Source organism: Pseudophryne corroboree, chromosome 6, assembly GCF_028390025.1.
Source record: "Pseudophryne corroboree isolate aPseCor3 chromosome 6, aPseCor3.hap2, whole genome shotgun sequence".
Classification (NCBI taxonomy): Eukaryota; Metazoa; Chordata; class Amphibia; order Anura; family Myobatrachidae; genus Pseudophryne; species Pseudophryne corroboree.
The window spans coordinates 81,053,141-81,076,709 of record NC_086449.1 but is presented as its reverse complement, the minus strand read 5'-3'; the positions used below and the strand labels follow the sequence as shown (position 1 = coordinate 81,076,709).

The 23,569-nt window shown below is 44.9% G+C and overlaps 7 protein-coding genes across 7 annotated transcripts; 3 read left to right on the top strand and 4 right to left on the bottom strand.

Moving 5' to 3' along the window:
- The first annotated feature begins 2,705 nt into the window (after positions 1–2,705).
- LOC134936332 (histone H1B-like) lies at positions 2,706–3,669 on the top strand. The gene has a single exon (XM_063931341.1). The coding sequence runs from the start codon at positions 2,853–2,855 to the stop codon at positions 3,516–3,518; it is 666 nt and encodes a 221-aa protein (XP_063787411.1). The 5' UTR covers positions 2,706–2,852; the 3' UTR covers positions 3,519–3,669.
- Positions 3,670–4,768: 1,099 nt separating this feature from the next.
- LOC134936337 (histone H4) lies at positions 4,769–5,161 on the bottom strand. Its single transcript, XM_063931345.1, has one exon. It carries the CDS (start codon positions 5,138–5,140, stop codon positions 4,829–4,831), a length of 312 nt encoding a protein of 103 aa, XP_063787415.1. The 5' UTR covers positions 5,141–5,161; the 3' UTR covers positions 4,769–4,828.
- A 1,390-nt stretch (positions 5,162–6,551) lies between these two features.
- LOC134936336 (histone H2B 1.1-like) lies at positions 6,552–7,039 on the bottom strand. The gene has a single exon (XM_063931344.1). The coding sequence runs from the start codon at positions 6,981–6,983 to the stop codon at positions 6,603–6,605; it is 381 nt and encodes a 126-aa protein (XP_063787414.1). The 5' UTR covers positions 6,984–7,039; the 3' UTR covers positions 6,552–6,602.
- Positions 7,040–7,328: 289 nt separating this feature from the next.
- Positions 7,329–7,721, top strand: LOC134934304 (histone H2A type 1-like). The gene has a single exon (XM_063929767.1). The coding sequence runs from the start codon at positions 7,329–7,331 to the stop codon at positions 7,719–7,721; it is 393 nt and encodes a 130-aa protein (XP_063785837.1).
- Positions 7,722–8,548: 827 nt separating this feature from the next.
- Positions 8,549–9,036, bottom strand: LOC134936335 (histone H3). The gene has a single exon (XM_063931343.1). It carries the CDS (start codon positions 9,013–9,015, stop codon positions 8,605–8,607), a length of 411 nt encoding a protein of 136 aa, XP_063787413.1. The 5' UTR covers positions 9,016–9,036; the 3' UTR covers positions 8,549–8,604.
- An 11,218-nt stretch (positions 9,037–20,254) lies between these two features.
- LOC134936278 (histone H1B-like) lies at positions 20,255–21,217 on the top strand. Its single transcript, XM_063931294.1, has one exon. The coding sequence runs from the start codon at positions 20,401–20,403 to the stop codon at positions 21,064–21,066; it is 666 nt and encodes a 221-aa protein (XP_063787364.1). The 5' UTR covers positions 20,255–20,400; the 3' UTR covers positions 21,067–21,217.
- A 1,100-nt stretch (positions 21,218–22,317) lies between these two features.
- On the bottom strand, positions 22,318–22,733 carry LOC134936322 (histone H4). Its single transcript, XM_063931333.1, has one exon. The coding sequence runs from the start codon at positions 22,687–22,689 to the stop codon at positions 22,378–22,380; it is 312 nt and encodes a 103-aa protein (XP_063787403.1). The 5' UTR covers positions 22,690–22,733; the 3' UTR covers positions 22,318–22,377.
- Between the last annotated feature and the right edge of the window lie 836 nt (positions 22,734–23,569).

Here is a 23,569-nt window from a genome sequence, read left to right as displayed (position 1 = left end):
CAAAATTTGTTTATAAAAAATGTTATTATTAATAATAACAATAGTAATATTAATAATAATAAAATAAAAATATATAAACAAAAAAAACCCCTAAGACTAAAATAATCACATTATCAAAAATTTAGACAAAAGAGGGATATTTTGGACAACATCCCCCTATGTGATCCAAATGCCCTCTGCGTCACATACCCCATCAGCGGCGTGTTTCACTACATTCCCCCCTGTGTGTCCCCACACATTGCACTTTATCATAACACCTCATTACTGCACTACATTCCCCTATCCACTGCACTACATCACTACACTACATGCATTCACATCAGTCCCTGCCCCAGTGGAGCTTACAATATATATTCCCTACCACATGCACCACTTAAACAATTTTTATTGGGACTCAATTAATTATATTTTTGGATTGTGGGAGAAAACTGGAGTACCCGTAGGAAACCCATGCAAATACAGGGAGAATATACAAACTCCACACAGTTACAGTAGAGCCATGGTGGGAATCAAACTAATGACCTCAGTGCTGTGAGGAAGTAATGCTAACCATTACACCATCCGTACTGCCTCTGAGAAGCTTTAGATCTGAGTATAATCAGAAATTCGGAATGTGCTGGAAACTATTATACTAATAGGAAACAGTAAATACCATTGTATGTACTTGCAAACTATACTCACTAATTCCAGGGAGATATTAATATGAATGCAGATATACATAAAAATAAAAATAAGAAAAGTCACAACTACATATGTCAAAAACACTGTCTATGGCATAAAATAATAATGATGATTTCATTTTTAAAACGTTAATACATTAATCATATTAGGTCATCGCTACCGTATGGTGAGTACGGTAGCTTTAGAATGGAGTATGAACAGAACTTCTGCGTGTGTGAAACGATATGATACTAATGGGAAACAGTATTATTCAATTGTAACTATTCCATTGAAACATTTGGATACAATCTGTGAAAGTATCAACTTAGACCACAAGCTAAAGCTTATGTATCCGGGAAACTGCATGAAGAGAATATAAAGCTGCTGTGTACTGTATGTGGATTGTACAAAGGGGATTTTCATCTGCTCAGTGGAGACTAATTTCAGATACAATAGTCCCTGTACGTAAAATCAACCACTTATTGTTCTATTTTAGTTACTGTCTTTTTCTTTATGCAGATATATTTATTTATTTTTATATCCATTTTACATGTTCTTGAAAAAAATAAACATTAAAAGTATTGAAAAAAAAATATTTTTATGGGTCAGCTTTTATTTCTATTTTGTTTCTACCATCCTTGGGGCCCCAGAAATCCCTAGTAGTGGCCCAGGTCTAGCTCCGTGTTCTCCCTACCTGCTCTGGAGACTCTCAATGCTCTAGATCACAACTCCAGCATGCAATCATGGGTTGGGGAAGAGAGTGAGACCTGGATGGTACTTGCTGCTGGCACACGCCCTCCAGTTAGTAGTCATCGGTATTTTTCAAGAACCCGCTTCCATCTCCATTTGCCTTCCATTCCTCAATGTCGATCCTCTCCTCTCAGCTAGTTATTTTTTAACAAGCTACGTCATTTAAATTTTATTCCGCATAACTATTGTGAGCATATAATTCTTCAACATCTTCCTATCTTCTCCTATTTGTTCTTCCTTTTCCTCCCCCGTGTTCCATCACGTCTCCCCCGATTTTCCCCTTGTCTCTCCCATCTCCCCGTTTGTTTCCTGTTGCCATCTTTACCCATTCACCTTTATTTTCCCCCTGTTTCTCTTCCTTTCATCCATTCCTTCCACCTGCCACTACCCTTAGAGGTCCCCTTATGTATCCCCATATTTCTGCCTCTCCATTTTTCCCTCTGTACCCTTATTATTCTCCATATTATTACTGTCTCCTTTTATTTGTATCACTATTCATACCGATTCCCTCTGTTGTTCCTTTTGCTCCTCTGATCTCCCACTCCTCGTCTCCTTATTTCTCCCGTCTCCAGATATTGTACCCTTTATTCCTATGGTCTCACCCTAATGTTCCCATGTCCTCTTTTAAAAATATCAGTCTCCTATCAATGGGAACGGGACCCCATAGCCCACCTACTGACACACTTAAGATGCATAGATATGCATCAATGTCTATATGGATCATTATAAGAACATGTGGAGAAAACGCCACCAGCATTTTTCAGGACATGGAGAATCTCAGGCCGGCAGGATTATTCTGAAGCTGATTATGCACGCCAGATATCTTTCTTTTATTTATTTAGTCAAAGTAACTAGAGTTCCCAGACAGGAGTGCCAATACCTTGTGGGGCAACCTGCCTGTGCTATCCATCCGGGTGTACAGCATCCCACACATCACCTTTATGTCTTTCAAAATGCGGCATCCTCTGCACTGATTATGCCCCAGCCACCTTTGTTCGGTGTAGTGCCTGGAGGAGAGAAAAGTGCCCGATGAGACATTTTTCGCTTCGCAGAAAAGATGTATTACACGCCAGCCAGATCATGCCTGGTCTAGGTGAGCTGACAGGGGCTATTCCCGGCACTCTTCACAGCGCATAGGCTAGCAATGACAGTAAAGGGTTAGGGGAGACCTTGGAGTACTGGTGTGGTGCAGAGAGCCAGCTCGCCGCTCACCTCATGCCCTATAAAAGACTGTTTTTCTGCGCTAGGGAAACACAAGGTGAGAGCAGATTCCCCCGTACACTCAGACAGGGAAGAGTTTACACGGCTGCTCATTCCGCCAATGGGAGCACAGAACACCTCACTCTCGGCAGCCAATCACAGCACAGCCGGCAGTGTATATAAAAGACGTGAGTCAACACCGGGCGTTGTAGTATTATTGATTAAAGTTAAGTTCTGCAAACATGGCGGAAACTGCCCCCGTCGCCGCCGCTGTTCCTCCATCAGAGGTCGCAGCCAAAAAGAAGAGGCAGCCGAAGAAAGCTGCTGGAGGAGCAAAGAAGAGCGGCAAGTCTTCTGGACCCAGCGTCTCCGAGCTGATCGTAAAAGCCGTGGCCGCCTCTAAAGAGCGCAGCGGGGTTTCTCTTGCCGCCCTGAAGAAGGCTCTGGCTGCCGGAGGCTACGATGTGGAGAGGAACAACAGCCGCATCAAAGTGGGGGTGAAAGGATTAGTGACCAAAGGAACTCTCACCCAGGTGAAAGGTACCGGCGCTTCCGGCTCCTTCAAGCTCAATAAGAAACAAGTGGAAAGCAAGAAGGCCGCCCAGAAGTCCCTGAAGCCCAAGAAACCTGCAGCGAAGAAAGTGGCCAAATCCCCGAAGAAGCCCAAGAAGGCTCCGAGTGCAGCCAAGACCCCGAAAAAGGTGAAGAAACCCGCTACAGCGGCTGCTGCCAAAAGCCCAAAGAAGCCTATAGCCGTGAAGCCTAAGAAGGCGGCCAAGAGTCCCGCCAAGAAGGCGGCGAAGCCCAAAACTGCCAAGAGTCCGGCCAAGAAGGCAGCGAAGCCAAAAGCCACAAAAAGCCCGGCCAAGAAGGCAGCTAAGGCTAAGAAAGCTGCGGCCAAGAAGTGATTGTAAAGCCGCAGCCTCTCTTCCTTGTTATCCCCCAAAGGCTCTTTTCAGAGCCACCCACCCTGTCTCGGCAGAGCTGTAGGCGCACGATGTGATCTATTGGGGGACTAAATAAAAACTGTAGTGAAGAAGTCGCTACATGTGGCAGAAATATCTAGTTTGTCCCTTACACATCAGTCCTAGAAACATAGCTCTTGATAGCAGGATATGGACCACTTGGCCCATCTACTCTGCCCCATGCAGTCACTGCATAAGTGGGATATGCAGGGGAGCGGGACTAAATGCAGTTATCTGTTAAATCTGCAGATAGATCGGGAACGTATACACTAAAGTGTCGGGTTCTTCTATCTCCAGCCGCCCGTAGTAGCTGAATGGTTGTTTTATGTGTACTTGGTCGTACAGTCTGGTGTAAGGAACAGCACCGCGTGTTCTGCACGCCATTCCCGGTGATGTACAGACTGCGAGGTACCCGGACAAGGTATAATTGTTTGCTACAAAAAAAAAATGCCTCCCTTGAAAATACAGCCTGTTCCTATAGCTCGTTTCTGGATTAATGTAGGAGACCCTTAAATTAGTTAATTAACGTTCAAAGCCTGCAGGACCCCTCTATGGACTAGGCGGCGGGTGGCAGGCTGTGTGGTGCCCTGGATGATATGTAGTCCTGCAGCGCTTGGTGCCTCCTTTCCCGAGCCCCTTACCTCTCCCAGGCATTGTCCCCCCAAAAAATGAATTATGTAACCTGGCTGCTTTCATCAAATTTGCATATAAGCTGAGCTGCGCTGATTGGTAGAAGTAAGCATGTCCCCCTCCACCGATTGGTTTAAAGAAGAGCGGATACATTTTTCAAAAACTCCGCCGATAAGCTAAGCTGTAAGAGAACATGGATTTCCTAGTGAATACTTAGTTTGTCCTTCATAAAAAAAACTTGTGTCCAACAGCTTAGAACTAGTCAGCCACCGACAGTGTGTTGTGCCATCTTCGAAACAAAGGATCATGGCGGTACCTCTAGGACAAATCTACTCACGTCTCACCCACTGCAAGAATTCATAAACATTACACATTAGTAGTGGCCAGCTTGGGCATAAGCTCACTAAAATACTGGCCCGGTCCTTTCATCATCACTCCAAATAAAGACAGCAACCACTAGCGGTGTGCCTAATGTGAGGGAACGATTAAGTACTAGGACCCGGCTTATAGTCAGAGTACAGCACTACACAGAGACGTTGGGTTACAGATCTTTCGTAGAAGAGATGGGCGGCCCTGAAAAGGGCCTTTGTGTGCGGGTGATGGTATTAGATGCGCCTCGGTGTTTAGCCTCCGAAGCCATACAGAGTGCGGCCCTGGCGCTTGAGAGCATAGACCACATCCATAGCGGTGACCGTCTTCCTCTTGGCGTGCTCGGTGTAGGTGACGGCGTCCCGGATCACGTTCTCCAGAAACACCTTCAGCACCCCGCGGGTCTCCTCGTAGATGAGGCCGGAGATACGCTTCACGCCTCCTCTCCGGGCAAGGCGGCGGATGGCAGGCTTGGTGATGCCCTGGATGTTGTCCCGCAGCACCTTCCTATGGCGCTTAGCGCCTCCTTTTCCGAGCCCCTTACCTCCTTTACCTCTTCCAGACATTATTCAATAGCTAACGACAAAGAAATATGAGGCAACCCATTTTCGGTTGCTCTTTAGAAAGAGATAAGCGGACCTGATGGGTGACTGAGCACTTTGAGAGGCGGAGTCATGGCTATAATTAGATGTTAAAAAGTCACTGCCTTACCATCAGATTAGGGGCATAAGATGTATACGCAATATAAAGTTACACTTATCTAAGATCTTTTTTCCCATACAATTCCTGTACTTGGTACAACATAATATTCAACCTAAGATACAATGTAATATTATCCATACTGAGTCCCATTCTTATCAACGTCCCAACATTTGATATAAGGCTCATAACAGATGATATAGATGACGACTGAGAAATAGCAAATCAGAAAAAATGAAATGTCATAAATATAGGACAGCATAAAGTATAATATATATATATATATATATATATATATATATATATATTAGCACTGCACTATAATTTATTTTATATAATAGATTACTTTATTTAGCACACTGTTGTTCATAGACTTATTTTTATTGAAGTAAAAAAAAAAAAAAAAAACATTTAGAATTTAACCGTTTTAATATCCATTATTATATATTGTCCAGATAAATAATAGGTATATAATAAGTGACTTGCACAACCTCATTGGGATTGGAGGATGAAAATTCAAAATGGACCAATGAGTCGAACAGATTTCGGCGGGACAAAACAAAATCACTCCAATGACATGCCGCTTCTGGCTGGTCAGTGTAACGTCTGTCCCGGGCTCGGTCTGAGTGTCAGCTCTGCGCTTCGGTCTCTCTTCTCCCTGTAATAATGAGCGCCGCTGATACTGCACTCAGCCAGTCCCGCTCCGGAACACTGCTGCTCAGCCACCCCCTGTATCTCTGTTACTATAGGGAGCACAGCTGGCACGTGTACCTAAGCCAGCATTGTATTGTGCGATCATAAAGATCTCCTTTCATTAAATGCAGCTAAACGGAACCTGATGTCTTATAATGGATTCGGTGCAATATACCTGCAGTGATACCGGAGATTGGATCCCGGTGTTACACGTGCAGTGATACAGTAACAATAGCATTCTACACAGGGCATCTTGAAAGACAAACAACCTTTTAGCAACTGTGTTTATAGGAGATTCAAAGTGATACGAACAACGGGACCAATTGCTACAATCTACTGATACTTTGTAACATTGGAATAAGATACAATAATTCTCTAGTTCTGCAGCAGCTACACGGGCAGTCACTGCTCTATGGATTGCTTTATGTAAGCACTAATGCTGACATCTGTAATATGATGACTATATGACCCCGCTTTAGTTTGGAAGTGAATATACAGTTCATGGAAGCGGAGATACAATAAGGCAGATTTGCAAGTAGCACATATAATACCCATCATAGTTTCAGCCCGATTAGAGAGGAGGTGGGTGGCTCTTAGAAGAGCCTTTGTGTTGATGTGGGTCAGAGAAGGGGGTGATTACTTGGCGCTGGTGTACTTGGTAACAGCCTTGGTGCCCTCGGACACGGCGTGCTTGGCCAGCTCTCCCGGCAGCAGCAAGCGTACGGCGGTCTGGATCTCCCGGGAGGTGATGGTCGAGCGCTTGTTGTAATGAGCCAGGCGAGAAGCTTCCCCAGCAATGCGCTCAAAGATGTCATTGACAAAGGAGTTCATGATGCCCATAGCCTTGGAGGAGATGCCGGTGTCAGGGTGCACCTGCTTCAGCACCTTGTAGACGTAAATGGCGTAACTCTCCTTCCTGCTCTTCCTACGCTTCTTCCCATCCTTCTTCTGGGTCTTGGTCACCGCTTTCTTAGAGCCTTTCTTAGGCGCCGGAGCAGACTTTGCTGGATCAGGCATTCTTTAGGATCTCTTCGACACAATGTAGAAAATCTGTGCGGTCATCTCACACATCTGTTTTATTTATAGGCAGCTTATGCAAACGAGGCATCACCAATGCAAGCTACACTATTGGGTAGAAGTGTCATGTGACACTGGTAGGCATCGTAACCCCACTCTTCTTTTTGCGGATTGGTCTGTGGATGAAGTTGAGCTGCATTGTTTAGCTTGTAAGCAGACCAATCACAGAGCAAGCAGCATGTCGCTTCTGAGTATATATGTAAGAGGAGGGCGGTGTTTTAGAGACATTTCTCTCAGTGTTTCTGTTGAAAGAGAGACTCTTTTATCTCATTGAACCTCGCAAGCATGTCTGGAAGAGGGAAACAAGGCGGCAAGACCCGTGCTAAGGCAAAGACTCGCTCATCCCGGGCCGGTCTCCAGTTCCCAGTCGGTCGAGTTCACCGTCTGCTGAGGAAGGGAAACTATGCGGAGCGTGTGGGAGCCGGTGCCCCGGTGTATCTGGCCGCAGTACTGGAGTACCTGACGGCTGAGATTCTTGAGCTTGCCGGAAACGCCGCCCGCGACAACAAGAAGACCCGCATCATCCCCCGCCACCTGCAGCTGGCTGTGCGCAACGACGAAGAGCTCAATAAACTGCTCGGTGGGGTGACCATCGCCCAGGGAGGCGTTCTGCCCAACATCCAGGCCGTGCTGCTGCCCAAGAAGACCGAGAGCCACAAACCAGCTAAGAGCAAGTGATTTCACTGCTAGATACTTGTCCCCGCAACACAAAGGCTCTTTTCAGAGCCACCCACCCTGACCCCAAAGAGCTGATTCATGATATGCTGTACATGTGGGAGTAAGTAGCCCGCTGTTTAGCGGGAAAGGTGCGAGTATCGTACTTGGCGTTGTGCTTCTGACGGGAAGTAAATCAGACCCTTGCGTGTAACAAGCAGTAGAGCGCAGACATAACAATGTTATTTCCATAATGTTCTTTCTGCAATAGGACTTATAGCGCTAAACAAATTAAATTAATACAATACAGCACAGAAACCGTGGAGCGCAGGGAAGCTATGCAGGAGATACTAAATGGACATTTAGAGAGTGATGAGTGTGTATGAAAGATTCTAGAGCGGGGGCCTCTCGAGCTATGCGGGGATGTGAGTTCCATAGAATCGGAGCTGCACGGCTAAATGCTTGACCCCCAGATTCATTAAGGGAGGTACTAGATGTGTAGGGCAAGTTCCTCGGTAGAGGACTCTATAAAGAGCCGCCTTACAGGCATTTACTTCCATAGAAAAGTGCTCATGGAGCCTTATTAAAACGTTCCCTTACACTTGATCAACTCTAACCTTTCATGGTGAAGACTAGTAGCCCCCTGTGCCCTGACTGCACGCTGAATTGAGGAGGCTCCCGCCACTGTTCCAGGGCAGCGGCAAGCTGGAAGGAAGTTGCGGGTAATTAAGGGATATAGGCCGTGAGCTTTGTGGCTACTAACTACGAGGAGCCTGGGCAGAGCTAAAGGAGGTGGTATCCGTCCAATTAAACACCATTGTGTAACTTATGCTTCAGCTGGTTTAGAAGGATTTGGTGGCTCTGAAAAGAGCCTTTGTGTTGCTGCGTGTATAGGAGTGCCGAGTGTCTATGCCCTCTCCCCTCGGATTCTGCGGGCTAGCTGGATGTCTTTGGGCATGATGGTTACCCTCTTGGCGTGGATGGCGCACAGGTTGGTGTCCTCGAACAGCCCCACCAGATAAGCCTCACTGGCCTCTTGTAGGGCCATAACGGCAGAGCTCTGGAAGCGCAGGTCGGTCTTGAAGTCTTGGGCGATCTCACGCACCAATCGCTGGAAGGGCAGCTTGCGGATCAGCAGCTCGGTGGATTTCTGGTAGCGGCGGATCTCTCTGAGAGCAACAGTCCCGGGACGGTAGCGGTGAGGCTTCTTCACGCCGCCGGTAGCTGGGGCGCTTTTCCGAGCAGCCTTGGTTGCCAGCTGCTTGCGGGGAGCTTTACCTCCGGTAGATTTGCGGGCGGTCTGCTTGGTCCTGGCCATCTCTCCTCACGATACACGTCTAAAGGCAAAAAAACGAATACATATAGAGAGCAGCCGCTAACATCTCTATTTATGCACTGTGCTGCGCTGTCATTGGATGAGTTAAAGGCGCCTTTCATCCTGATTGGCTTAGGCATATGCATAGTACTTTTCAAAAAGCCCTCCAAGACTTTAGGGTTTCTCCCGGGTGCGGCAACAAAATCAGTCTCCATTAGAGGTTTTATTACGTTTCAGCTAGAAGGATTGCTGTATTCCGGGAAGTCTATGCTGGCATTCTAGCCAGGGGAGACAATCAAAACACACACACACATAGCAGTGATACAAGCCTCAAGTCTAAAGAGTCTTGAAATAGAAACCTTATTACATACAGTACTGTGAATAGCTACCGTCGGCGGGAATAGTACGTATGGGGACAGATGTGCCTCACCAGCTGTGCTCTCTACTGTCCGGGAGATCACAGTATATGTCTGCAGTAAAAACATCAGCGATTAATATGTCTGCTTACCAAGTAACATTCACGATACGATAGTCATTTGCATATTACAGCATTAAGAATACATTTATCTGGTAGATCTCAATTATCATATTATGAGAAGCTTTAGAACGGAGAATAATCAGATCTTCTGCCTGCATTGGGGACGATGTGATACTAATGTGAAACCGTAAGTAGTGTTACACTATTGTTACTATTCTATGAATACATCAGTAGATACTATCAATACCAAAGTATCAAATAAAACCACAAGCCAAATCTCATTAATCTGAGAAAGACAAAGTACAATACATGGAGAACACAGGAGGACATTTGTCTAGATAGTGTAAGGGTTTGCAATGAATGGGCTATTGGTGGAAATAACAATCAGATACAAGTGAATCACTTTTTCTTTTTGTATAGCTGAATTATTATAAATGCATATTTAATGAGTTAAGTTTCATTTCCCATTTATAAAAACAAACAAACAAACAAAAAATAAGGGGTTGTTTGTTTAAGAATTGGCAAAAGGTGTATTTTATTATGTTCAATCGAGTTTAAAACTCTTATAGGGGATTATATTGCTATGAGCACAATGCACATTCAGTGACCTGAATGTATGGGAATTAAGAATAAAAATGTAATGTCATAATAATGACTCACTATGCTATGGTGCACTACAGAATACCTACAGTGAGTGCTCCTCCTTTTATTCTATCTGTGTAGGGGTTGGGTGTGCTACTGTCCATTACTCCTCATGCAATTCTATACCTATTACTGAGATTTAGTTAGTACTAAGGGAAGAGAATATTATAAATGAATAATCCATACTAAGGCAGATGGTGATTGGTGATTACCTCCTACATGGTGCCAGGTGGGATGCTTAGGGGCTACTGGCTTACCTATTGGACCCCTTGCATTTGCTACCATCACTGGAGGACAGACGGCATTTATTTCTTAGAGCGGTGGGTAATTACATTTTAGTAAACTGTTGAGAAACCTTGTGAAATATTTTGGAAATGTTCACACGACCATTTCTATATTTCCACACACTTTTACATCACTGGTGTAAAATAAAGAGTCAAAAGGATTACACCAGGCATGTCCAAACTGAGGCCCTCCAGCTGTTGTGAAACTACATATCCCAGCATGCCCCGACACAGTCTTGCTGTCAGAGAATGCTAAAGCTGTGTCAGGGCATGCTGGAAAGTGTAGTTTCTCAACAGCTGGAGGGCCGCAGTTGGGACATGCCTGGATTACACTGTACAATATGAGTAGAAATGAAACAAGCAAAACTGTTTAGGAACAGAAACTGGTTGTCTTGCTCCTTAAACTTTGCCAGCAAAATGGCCGCCGTTGCCATGGTTACTAGAAATTGCTAGGCAACCGAAAATGGTTGTCATGCTTAATCTACTTGGCCTGAAAAATGGCCACTTTCTCCTGCAGGGTCCACAGGGTATCCACAGGATACATTGGGATATGGATGAGCGACAGCGGATCTTGCACCGATCGGTCAAAGCTTTCTGGGCTCCCAGTACGCAGTGGGCCCGTCTATATATACCTGCCACCTGGCTCAGGCAAATCAGTTTTTAGTTTGGTGAGGCAGGAGCCGGACCATGGTCTAAGGGCTGCTGGTTTTTGGCAGCCATAAGCTTTTTTACTTTATTTTTATAGTCTTACTATTTTTTTTCTGAGTGATCTTTCTAAACAGCGTCTTATACGTACCTTAGAAAGAGTCACTCCAGCTACTCCCCGCCGAGTCGCGACAACGCTTACCCACGAGTACAGTGCTGTTTCGGCGGGCGTCTGTGTCGGATAAAACTAGCAAGTCCAGCAGACGTTACCAGGCTGTGGCCGGAGCACGGGAGGAAGGTAAGGCATAGGTTCCGCTTAGAGGGGGAACATGGACACAGCCGCACTCTTTTGGGGGAAACTACCAAACAGTCGCTGACGCGGCTGCCACCGAGAGTGCACAAGTGCTAGGCCTTAGGGATCAAAGGCTCCAGGAGTAGCATGAGGCTGCGATCCCTAATTTTGAGATCAGCAGTGGGGAGACGGATGCACCCCTGGTCGCCCCTCCCCCCGATTCACGACCAGTTTCCTCCGAGTCTCCTGCCATAAACTGAAGCGGCTGTGTGACTGGTGCATCAGTGTTCACTTGGCAATCTGTGTTCACTATATTTTCACGGAGCGGCGGTGGACACTTATAGCATATGGATCCACTCGTATTTATCGATTCTGGAAGCGGGGTAAGTCTCCCTGTATCCCGCTCTCCTGAGTGGGGGCTATAAAACACTAAGTGGGTCATTCAGACCTGATCGCATGCTGTAGTTATTTGCAGCCGTGCGATCGGGTCTGAACAGCGCATGCGTGGGGGCCGCAATGCGCAGGCGCGTTGCTGGCCGGCGATGGCCATCACTGGGCAGCGACAAAAATAATGAAGAAAGCATTCGCAGCAGCAAACACAAGAAGATTGACAGGAAGAGGCCGTCCGGGGGTGTCAACTCACCGTTTTCTGGGAGTGTTGAGGAAAACGCATGCGTGTCCGGCCGTTTCCATGGAGGGATCCTGACATCAGCTCCAGCAAGGATCATTGCAGCGGGTGAGCAAGTCCTGAGCTGTGCAGAGACTGCACAAACTTTTTGTTTGTGCAGCTCTCTGCACAAGCGTTTGCAGCCATACACAGCAATCCCACCTCCCCTGTGGGTGGCGATTACCTGGTCGTAGCAGTGCAAAAAATAGCCTGCATGCAACCATGTCTGAATTAGGCCCTAAGTCTCTATCTACCTTTGAGTACAAATAGTTGGATAAGGGCATAATGCATATGAGTTTGATAATATTACTGTGGTTTCTTTTGCTATGCGTCTGAATACAGTTAAAGCATTTTTATAAAGTAATGCAGTAATATGTTTCTCCTACATACGTGAACTGTACCTGTAGTTGAATATGTGGTCATATTGCTTATTATACTAATGTATAATCTGTGACTGACTGTTAGTGTGATTGCTGACTTTGCTATAAATTCTGTCAGTTTTCTCTGTTTACTCCGATCCTCAATGCTGGTGCTAAACAGGGTAGGGTCGGATTGTATGTCACTTTAACACATTTTAAAGTGATTACAGTCACAAATTGTGTATTACACTGTTAAATTGTCTGATTATTTATCATGTCTTAGAGCAGAAAAGGTGAGGAAAACACACTAACATCAGCACCAACACTCATATCATGTTTGTCATGTAAAGCTGGGTTAACATCTCAGGATCTGGTTCAAGATGGGTTGTGTGCAAACTGTATTAGCTTTCACCAAGGTCTCTTGAAATATTCAAGGCAGATGCAGGTGTAAGTTGATCCACCATGGGCTATGTTTGCACAGGACATTATCCAGTATAGCTGAGTGGATAATTCCAACTTCTGTACCGGTGATAGGTTGCACTATTATATGTGCAGCACAGGGGAAGCAGTAGCCTCTCAACAGAAACAGGCTGAAAAGCCAGTGGTAAGTAAATCATTTAGACACAAAACAACATCTTCAGAGTCTACACATGTTTCAGATGAGGACTCATCTGAGGACGAAGACTCATTACACTCTGGTTCTGAATATGAGGATGAGGAAGAAGGTCTCAGCTCAGTGGACATATCTGAGTTGATTACTGCAATGAAATCCATTTTATCCTTAGAAGAATCAACATATACTGTGTTAAAATCCAAGGCACCTTTATTTAAACGTCCCAAAACAGGTAAGACTGAGTTTCCTGGATCAGAACAGCTGACGGAAATTATGGAAGAGGCTTGGGTTATGCCCAGTAAGAAATTTAGAATTCCTAGGAAATGGAATTCCAATTACCCTTTTCTGACTGAGGACTGTTTAAAGAGAGAGGTAGCCCCTAAAGTAGATATGCATGTGATTCGCTTAGTGCAAAAATCTACATTACTTCTGCCTTCAACATCAATAAATGATGTCACGGATAGGAGAGTAGATGGTTTGCTAAAAAACAACAACTTTTTTTTCCCTGTCTGGGGCAATCATTAGACCAGCCATGGCCTCAGCCTGGATGGCTAAAGCAGTGGCTGTCTGGCAAGATGCATTGGTAGGGGAAATTTCAACGACATCCAGAGAGCAAAAATCCCATGTGACAAATATCAAACAGGCTGCAATATTCTTGGAAGAAGCAGCCTTAGATATGGGCACTATTGCCTCTCAAACATCAGCCTCAAAATTAGCCGCTCACCGAGCAGTTTAGCTACGCACCTGGAAAGCTGATTCAGAATACAAAAAAGATAAGCCATCAGCCTGATGGTGCGGGCCTCCACCTGGGGGAACCCAGGGTGGGAGGCCGACTTATTCATTTTGCACAAATCTGGCAGCAGTCTACCACAGATGCCTGGGTGCAAGAAGCGGTGTATCCCAGTTATGCGTTTTCTTTCAGGAAAAACCCTACTCAAAGGTTTGTTTTTTTTATTGTACCAGCCTTTCTTTGGTAGAAACGAGGGCCAGGGTTTTGCAAGAGGCAGTTCAGAAATTGCTTCAGTCAGGAGTAATCATTCCTGTTCCTCCTGCACAACAAGGACAGGGTTTCTACTCCAACCTGTTTTTAGTCCAGAAGCTGAACTAGTCGTTCCAGCTCACACTCAATCTAAAAATGCTGAACAAATACATTTGGGTACCTCGGTTTCATATGGAGACCTTACATTCCATCATTTTGGCTATGGAACCATGGGATTTTATGGTATCCCTGGATATACAGGATCCTTACCTGCATGTTCCTATAGCTCTGTCCCATCAGCGCTATCTCAAATTCGCTATCCTCCAACAGCATTTTCAGATTCAGGCTCTGCCATTTGGTCTGGCCACAGCCCCCAGAGTATTCACCAAAAATGTGGTGATTATGGTAGCTTATCTCCGCCAGCAGGGGATAAGAATATTTCCATACCTCAACGATCTTTTTATCCTGGCACAGTCTCAGGTATTGCTTCTGTGTCATCTGCAACATACAATAGAGTGTCTGCAGAAGCACGGTTGGCTCATAGATTGGGCAAAATCATCTTTTGTTCCGTCATAACGGATGACTCATTTGGGGCTGTATTGGATTTGAGCCGTCAGAGAGTAATTTTACTTCTGAGAAAAATATCCAAACTTCAGTAAAGGATCCAGGAGCTTCTACACTGTCGAAGAGTATAAATTCTCGCAGCAATGTGTGTGATGTGTCTAATGGTGTCAATTTTCAACATGGTAGAGTATGCTCAGTTCCATTCAAGACCTCTGCAACATCGGATCCTTACCAAGTGGAATGGGGTCATCAGACAATAAAAATGCAGACTATGATTCTTCCTCTGGAAGGAAGGAGGTCATTAGCCTGGTGGCTACAGACAGCCCATCTGGACAAAGGGAGACCCTTTTGGATATCAGATTGGGAAATTCTGACAACAGATGCCAGCCTTCAGGGCTGAGGAGCAGTGTCAGGAAGAAATTGCTTCTAGGTGCAGTGGACCAAGGAAGATGGATGCCCTGTCAGTGAGATGGGACTTTCGTCTGGCCTATGTGTTTCCTACCATCACCCTGTTAACCAGGGTGGTGAGAAAGGTAAAAGTATGGATGGTGTAATGGTTAGCATTACTGCCTCACAGCACTGAGGTCATGGGTTCGATTCCCACCATAGCCCTAACTGTGTGGAGTTTGTATATTCTCCCCGTACTTGCATGGGTTTCCTTCGGGTACTCCGGTTTCCTCTCACAATCCAAAAATATACTGGTAGGTTAATTGGCTTCCAACAAAGAAAAAAAATAACCCTAGTGTGAATGTGTGTCTGTGTGTACATGTGATAGGGTTTATAGATTGCAAGCTCCACTGGGGCAGGGACTGATGTATATGGCTAAATATGCTCTGTAAAGCACTGCAAAATATATGTATAATATATAAATAACTGGTAATAATAATAATAATAATATGTGTACACTATATAAAAAACTGGTGGCGGTAGTAATAATAATAATAATAATAAAAAGGAAAAGTGCCGTTATACTAATAGCTCCGGCTTGGCCCATAAAACATTGGTACACAGATCTGCAGAGGATGTCGATGGATGCTCTATTCCTACTACCTCAACATCCAGATCTACTGATTCAGGGGCCTTGCCATCACAGACATCTGGATTGACTGTCTTTGATGGCGTGGCTCTTGAGACCTCCATCCTGAAGTCAAAAGGATTCTCTCAACAGGTAATTCAAACAATGCTTAGAGCAAGGAAAACCTCCTCAGCTCGCATTTATCACATAATATGGCAAGCCTATATTCAATGGTGCAGTGAACGGAAACTTGACCCCAGGTCTTTCAGAATTTCCAGAATCCTAGCATTCCTTCTGGTTTAAGGGTGGCTTCCTTGAGAGTGCAGGTGTCAGCACTAACTGTATGGTTCCAAAAGAAAATTGCCAACCTACAGAATGGGCACACTTTTTTCCAGGTAATGCTGCACATTCAACGTCCCTCTGTTCCTCCTACAGTGCCTTGGGATCTAAGTTTAGTTCTAAAGGCCCTTCAAGTTGCCTCATTTGAACCACTTAAAAGAGTAGATTTTAAATGGTTGACAGCTAAGGTTCTCTTTCTTCTGGCTATGGCTTCAGCTCGAAGAGTTTCAGCATTTGGCGCATTATTATTTTGTCCTCCATTTCTCATTTTTTATCCAGATAGATCGGTTCTCAGAACTAAATCTGGGTATCTTCCTAAGGTGGTGTCTAAATTCCACCTTTACAAAGAAATTGTAGTCCCGGCTTTCCAGGGGCCAGACCTATCTGCGGGAGATGCATCGTTGGAAATTGTCCATGCCTTAAGGATCTACGTAGATCGTACCAGTGCTATCAGAAAGACAGATTATCTCTTTGTTCTCTACGGATTTCATAGGAGAGGGTGGCCTGCTGATAAGCAGACACTGGCGAGGTGGCTTTGGATGACGATTTCAGAAGCATATTCGAAGGCTGATCTCCTGTTTCCGGATAATGTCTCTGCTCACTCTACTCGTAAAGTAGGTCCATCATGGACAGCACAGCATGGTGCTTCAGCAGAACAGATATGTAAGATAGCCACATGGTCTTCCATTAACACATTCATTAGACATTTTGCTTGTGGATACCTTTGCCTCTCAGGATGCTGAATTTGGGCCAAGCATTCTCCTGTCTAATCAGGAGCGTTGCCACCACTAAATTGCTTTGGGACATCCCAATGTATCCTGTAGATACCCTGTGGACCCTGCAGGAGAAATATAAGTTATGGTAATAAGTTACCATGGATAACAGTATTTCTCCTATGTCCACAGATATCCCACATTGACACACCTGATTTGAGGATCCTTTTACTCACTAAACTCTTCCCTCTTGTACGGAAGGGTGGGAGGTTGTGCATGTGTGGTCTTCTCGCCTGATTAGTGCTCTACATGATGCTCCTGCCTTAAGCTTTGGAAAACAACTGATTTACCTGACCCAGGAGGCGAGGATATATGGACGGGTCCACTGCATGCTGGGAGGCCAAAAAGCTTTGACCGATTAGTGTAAGAACCGCTGTCGCTCAACCATATAACAATGTATCCTGTGAAACCTGTGGATTTAGGAAAAATACTGTTATCAATGGTAAGTTCTTACCATAACGTATATGTTGCTATGGTTGCCGAACTGTTGCCAGGGAACAGAAACTGGTTGTCATGCTTAAATCAAATTTGCCATCAAAATGGCCACTGTTGCCATGGTTACCCGACATTGCTAGGGAACTGAAACTGGTTCAATGTTTAGACTACTTGGCCTTCAAAATGGCCAGCATTGCCATAATTATCGGACATTGCTAGGCAACTTCCCTGGAGCACTTTCCCAGCTGGTATGGAGCCACCCAGGTGAAAAGAGGAACAGTTTCCCCGAGTTTTGGGGCTTGTTCTTGGGGAATCTATACAAAGCAAAGGCCCTGGTACTGGAAAAACCGGTTTAATGTCTCATACTGATGTAACGGTATTGGGCAGCATGAAGCCTATTACTAAGGGTAAGGCCGAAACTAGGATTTTCGCCACCAGGGAAAAAGCAGTGATTCCCCTCCCCAAAATGTGTTTATAAAAAATGTTATTATTAATAATAACAATAGTAATATTAATAATAATAAAATAAAAATATAAAAAAAAAAAACCCTAAGACTAAAATAATCACATTATCAAAAATTTAGAAAAAAGAGGGATATTTTGGACAACATCCCCCTATGTGATCCAAATGCCCTCTGCGTCACATACCCCATCAGCGGCGTGTTTCACTACATTCCCCCCTGTTTGTCCCCACACATTGCACTTTATCATAACACCTCATTACTGCACTACATTCCCCTATCCACTGCACTACATCACTACACTACATGCATTCACATCAGTCCCTGCCCCAGTGGAGCTTACAATATATATTCCCTACCACATGCACCACTTAAACAATTTTTATTGGGACTCAATTAATTATATTTTTGGATTGTGGGAGAAAACTGGAGTACCCGTAGGAAACCCATGCAAATACAGGGAGAATATACAAACTCCACACAGTTACAGTAGAGCCATGGTGGGAATCAAACTAATGACCTCAGTGCTGTGAGGAAGTAATGCTAACCATTACACCATCCGTACTGCCTCTGAGAAGCTTTAGATCTGAGTATAATCAGAAATTCGGAATGTGCTGGAAACTATTATACTAATAGGAAACAGTAAATACCATTGTATGTACTTGCAAACTATACTCACTAATTCCAGGGAGATATTAATATGAATGCAGATATACATAAAAATAAAAATAAGAAAAGTCACAACTACATATGTCAAAAACACTGTCTATGGCATAAAATAATAATGATGATTTCATTTTTAAAACGTTAATACATTAATCATATTAGGTCATAGCTACCGTACGGTAGCTTTAGAATGGAGTATGAACAGAACTTCTGCGTGTGTGAAACGATATGATACTAATGGGAAACAGTATTATTCAATTGTAACTATTCCATTGAAACATTTGGATACAATCTGTGAAAGTATCAACTTAGACCACAAGCTAAAGCTTATGTATCCGGGAAACTGCATGAAGAGAATATAAAGCTGCTGTGTACTGTATGTGGATTGTACAAAGGGGATTTTCATCTGCTCAGTGGAGACTAATTTCAGATACAATAGTCCCTGTACGTAAAATCAACCACTTATTGTTCTATTTTAGTTACTGTCTTTTTCTTTATGCAGATATATTTATTTATTTTTATATCCATTTTACATGTTCTTGAAAAAAATAAACATTAAAAGTATTGAAAAAAAAAATATTTTTATGGGTCAGCTTTTATTTCTATTTTGTTTCTACCATCCTTGGGGCCCCAGAAATCCCTAGTAGTGGCCCAGGTCTAGCTCCGTGTTCTCCCTACCTGCTCTGGAGACTCTCAATGCTCTAGATCACAACTCCAGCATGCAATCATGGGTTGGGGAAGAGAGTGAGACCTGGATGGTACTTGCTGCTGGCACACGCCCTCCAGTTAGTAGTCATCGGTATTTTTCAAGAACCCGCTTCCATCTCCATTTGCCTTCCATTCCTCAATGTCGATCCTCTCCTCTCAGCTAGTTATTTTTTAACAAGCTACGTCATTTAAATTTTATTCCGCATAACTATTGTGAGCATATAATTCTTCAACATCTTCCTATCTTCTCCTATTTGTTCTTCCTTTTCCTCCCCCGTGTTCCATCACGTCTCCCCCGATTTTCCCCTTGTCTCTCCCATCTCCCCGTTTGTTTCCTGTTGCCATCTTTACCCATTCACCTTTATTTTCCCCCTGTTTCTCTTCCTTTCATCCATTCCTTCCACCTGCCACTACCCTTAGAGGTCCCCTTATGTATCCCCATATTTCTGCCTCTCCATTTTTCCCTCTGTACCCTTATTATTCTCCATATTATTACTGTCTCCTTTTATTTGTATCACTATTCATACCGATTCCCTCTGTTGTTCCTTTTGCTCCTCTGATCTCCCACTCCTCGTCTCCTTATTTCTCCCGTCTCCAGATATTGTACCCTTTATTCCTATGGTCTCACCCTATTGCTCCCATGTCCTCTTTTAAAAATATCAGTCTCCTATCAATGGGAACGGGATCCCATAGCCCACCTACTGACACACTTAAGATGCATAGATATGCATCAATGTCTATATGGATCATTATAAGAACATGTGGAGAAAACGCCACCAGCATTTTTCAGGACATGGAGAATCTCAGGCCGGCAGGATTATTCTGAAGCTGATTATGCACGCCAGATATCTTTCTTTTATTTATTTAGTCAAAGTAACTAGAGTTCCCAGACAGGAGTGCCAATACCTTGTGGGGCAACTTGCCTGTGCTATCCATCCGGGTGTACAGCATCCCACACATCACCTTTATGTCTTTCAAAATGCGGCATCCTCTGCACTGATTATGCCCCAGCCACCTTTGTTCGGTGTAGTGCCTGGAGGAGAGAAAAGTGCCCGATGAGACATTTTTCGCTTCGCAGAAAAGATGTATTACACGCCAGCCAGATCATGCCTGGTCTAGGTGAGCTGACAGGGGCTATTCCCGGCACTCTTCACAGCGCATGGGCTAGCAATGACAGTAAAGGGTTAGGGGAGACCTTGGAGTACTGGTGTGGTGCAGAGAGCCAGCTCGCCGCTCACCTCATGCCCTATAAAAGACTGTTTTTCTGCGCTAGGGAAACACAAGGTGAGAGCAGATTCCCCCGTACACTCAGACAGGGAAGAGTTTACACGGCTGCTCATTCCGCCAATGGGAGCACAGAACACCTCACTCTCGGCAGCCAATCACAGCACAGCCGGCAGTGTATATAAAAGACGTGAGTCAACACCGGGCGTTGTAGTATTATTGATTAAAGTTAAGTTCTGCAAACATGGCGGAAACTGCCCCCGTCGCCGCCGCTGTTCCTCCATCAGAGGTCGCAGCCAAAAAGAAGAGGCAGCCGAAGAAAGCTGCTGGAGGAGCAAAGAAGAGCGGCAAGTCTTCTGGACCCAGCGTCTCCGAGCTGATCGTAAAAGCCGTGGCCGCCTCTAAAGAGCGCAGCGGGGTTTCTTTTGCCGCCCTGAAGAAGGCTCTGGCTGCCGGAGGCTACGATGTGGAGAGGAACAACAGCCGCATCAAAGTGGGGGTGAAAGGATTAGTGACCAAAGGAACTCTCACCCAGGTGAAAGGTACCGGCGCTTCCGGCTCCTTCAAGCTCAATAAGAAACAAGTGGAAAGCAAGAAGGCCGCCCAGAAGTCCCTGAAGCCCAAGAAACCTGCAGCGAAGAAAGTGGCCAAATCCCCGAAGAAGCCCAAGAAGGCTCCGAGTGCAGCCAAGACCCCGAAAAAGGTGAAGAAACCCGCTACAGCGGCTGCTGCCAAAAGCCCAAAGAAGCCTATAGCCGTGAAGCCTAAGAAGGCGGCCAAGAGTCCCGCCAAGAAGGCGGCGAAGCCCAAAGCTGCCAAGAGTCCGGCCAAGAAGGCAGCGAAGCCAAAAGCCACAAAAAGCCCGGCCAAGAAGGCAGCTAAGGCTAAGAAAGCTGCGGCCAAGAAGTGATTGTAAAGCCGCAGCCTCTCTTCCTTGTTATCCCCCAAAGGCTCTTTTCAGAGCCACCCACCCTGTCTCGGCAGAGCTGTAGGCGCACGATGTGATCTATTGGGGGACTAAATAAAAACTGTAGTGAAGAAGTCGCTACATGTGGCAGAAATATCTAGTTTGTCCCTTACACATCAGTCCTAGAAACATAGCTCTTGATAGCAGGATATGGACCACTTGGCCCATCTACTCTGCCCCATGCAGTCACTGCATAAGTGGGATATGCAGGGGAGCGGGACTAAATGCAGTTATCTGTTAAATCTGCAGATAGATCGGGAACGTATACACTAAAGTGTCGGGTTCTTCTATCTCCAGCCGCCCGTAGTAGCTGAATGGTTGTTTTATGTGCACTTGGTCGTACAGTCTGGTGTAAGGAACAGCACCGCGTGTTCTGCACGCCATTCCCGGTGATGTACAGACTGCGAGGTACCCGGACAAGGTATAATTGTTTGCTACAAAAAAAAAAATGCCTCCCTTGAAAATACAGCCTGTTCCTATAGCTCGTTTCTGGATTAATGTAGGAGACCCTTAAATTAGTTAATTAACGTTCAAAGCCTGCAGGACCCCTCTATGGACTAGGCGGCGGGTGGCAGGCTGTGTGGTGCCCTGGATGATATGTAGTCCTGCAGCGCTTGGTGCCTCCTTTCCCGAGCCCCTTACCTCTCCCAGGCATTGTCCCCCCAAAAAATGAATTATGTAACCTGGCTGCTTTCATCAAATTTGCATATAAGCTGAGCTGCGCTGATTGGTAGAAGTAAGCATGTCCCCCTCCACCGATTGGTTTAAAGAAGAGCGGATACATTTTTCAAAAACTCCGCCGATAAGCTAAGCTGTAAGAGAACATGGATTTCCTAGTGAGTACTTAGTTTGTCCTTCATAAAAAAAACTTGTGTCCAACAGCTTAGAACTAGTCAGCCACCGACAGTGTGTTGTGCCATCTTCGAAACAAAGGATCATGGCGGTACCTCTAGGACAAATCTACTCACGTCTCACCCACTGCAAGAATTCATAAACATTACACATTAGTAGTGGCCAGCTTGGGCATAAGCTCACTAAAATACTGGCCCGGTCCTTTCATCATCACTCCAAATAAAGACAGCAACCACTAGCGGTGTGCCTAATGTGAGGGAACGATTAAGTACTAGGACCCGGCTTATAGTCAGAGTACAGCACTACACAGAGACGTTGGGTTACAGATCTTTCGTAGAAGAGATGGGCGGCCCTGAAAAGGGCCTTTGTGTGCGGGTGATGGTATTAGATGCGCCTCGGTGTTTAGCCTCCGAAGCCATACAGAGTGCGGCCCTGGCGCTTGAGAGCATAGACCACATCCATAGCGGTGACCGTCTTCCTCTTGGCGTGCTCGGTGTAGGTGACGGCGTCCCGGATCACGTTCTCCAGAAACACCTTCAGCACCCCGCGGGTCTCCTCGTAGATGAGGCCGGAGATACGCTTCACGCCTCCTCTCCGGGCAAGGCGGCGGATGGCAGGCTTGGTGATGCCCTGGATGTTGTCCCGCAGCACCTTCCTATGGCGCTTAGCGCCTCCTTTTCCGAGCCCCTTACCTCCTTTACCTCTTCCAGACATTATTCAATAGCTAACGACAAAGAAATATGAGGCAACCCATTTTCGGTTGCTCTTTAGAAAGAGGTAAGCGGACCTGATGGGTGACTGAGCACTTTGAGAGGCGGAGTCATGGCTATAATTAGATGTTAAAAAGTCACTGCCTTACCATCAGATTAGGGGCATAAGATGTATACGCAATATAAAGTTACACTTATCTAAGATCTTTTTTCCCATACAATTCCTGTACTTGGTACAACATAATATTCAACCTACGATACAATGTAATATTATCCATACTGAGTCCCATTCTTATCAACGTCCCAACATTTGATATAAGGCTCATAACAGATGATATAGATGACGACTGAGAAATAGCAAATCAGAAAAAATGAAATGTCATAAATATAGGACAGCATAAAGTATAATATATATATATATATATATATATATATATATATTAGCACTGCACTATAATTTATTTTATATAATAGATTACTTTATTTAGCACACTGTTGTTCATAGACTTATTTTTATTGAAGTAAAAAAAAAAAAAAAACATTTAGAATTTAACCGTTTTAATATCCATTATTATATATTGTCCAGATAAATAATAGGTATATAATAAGTGACTTGCACAACCTCATTGGGATTGGAGGATGAAAATTCAAAATGGACCAATGAGTCGAACAGATTTCGGCGGGACAAAACAAAATCACTCCAATGACATGCCGCTTCTGGCTGGTCAGTGTAACGTCTGTCCCGGGCTCGGTCTGAGTGTCAGCTCTGCGCTTCGGTCTCTCTTCTCCCTGTAATAATGAGCGCCGCTGATACTGCACTCAGCCAGTCCCGCTCCGGAACACTGCTGCTCAGCCACCCCCTGTATCTCTGTTACTATAGGGAG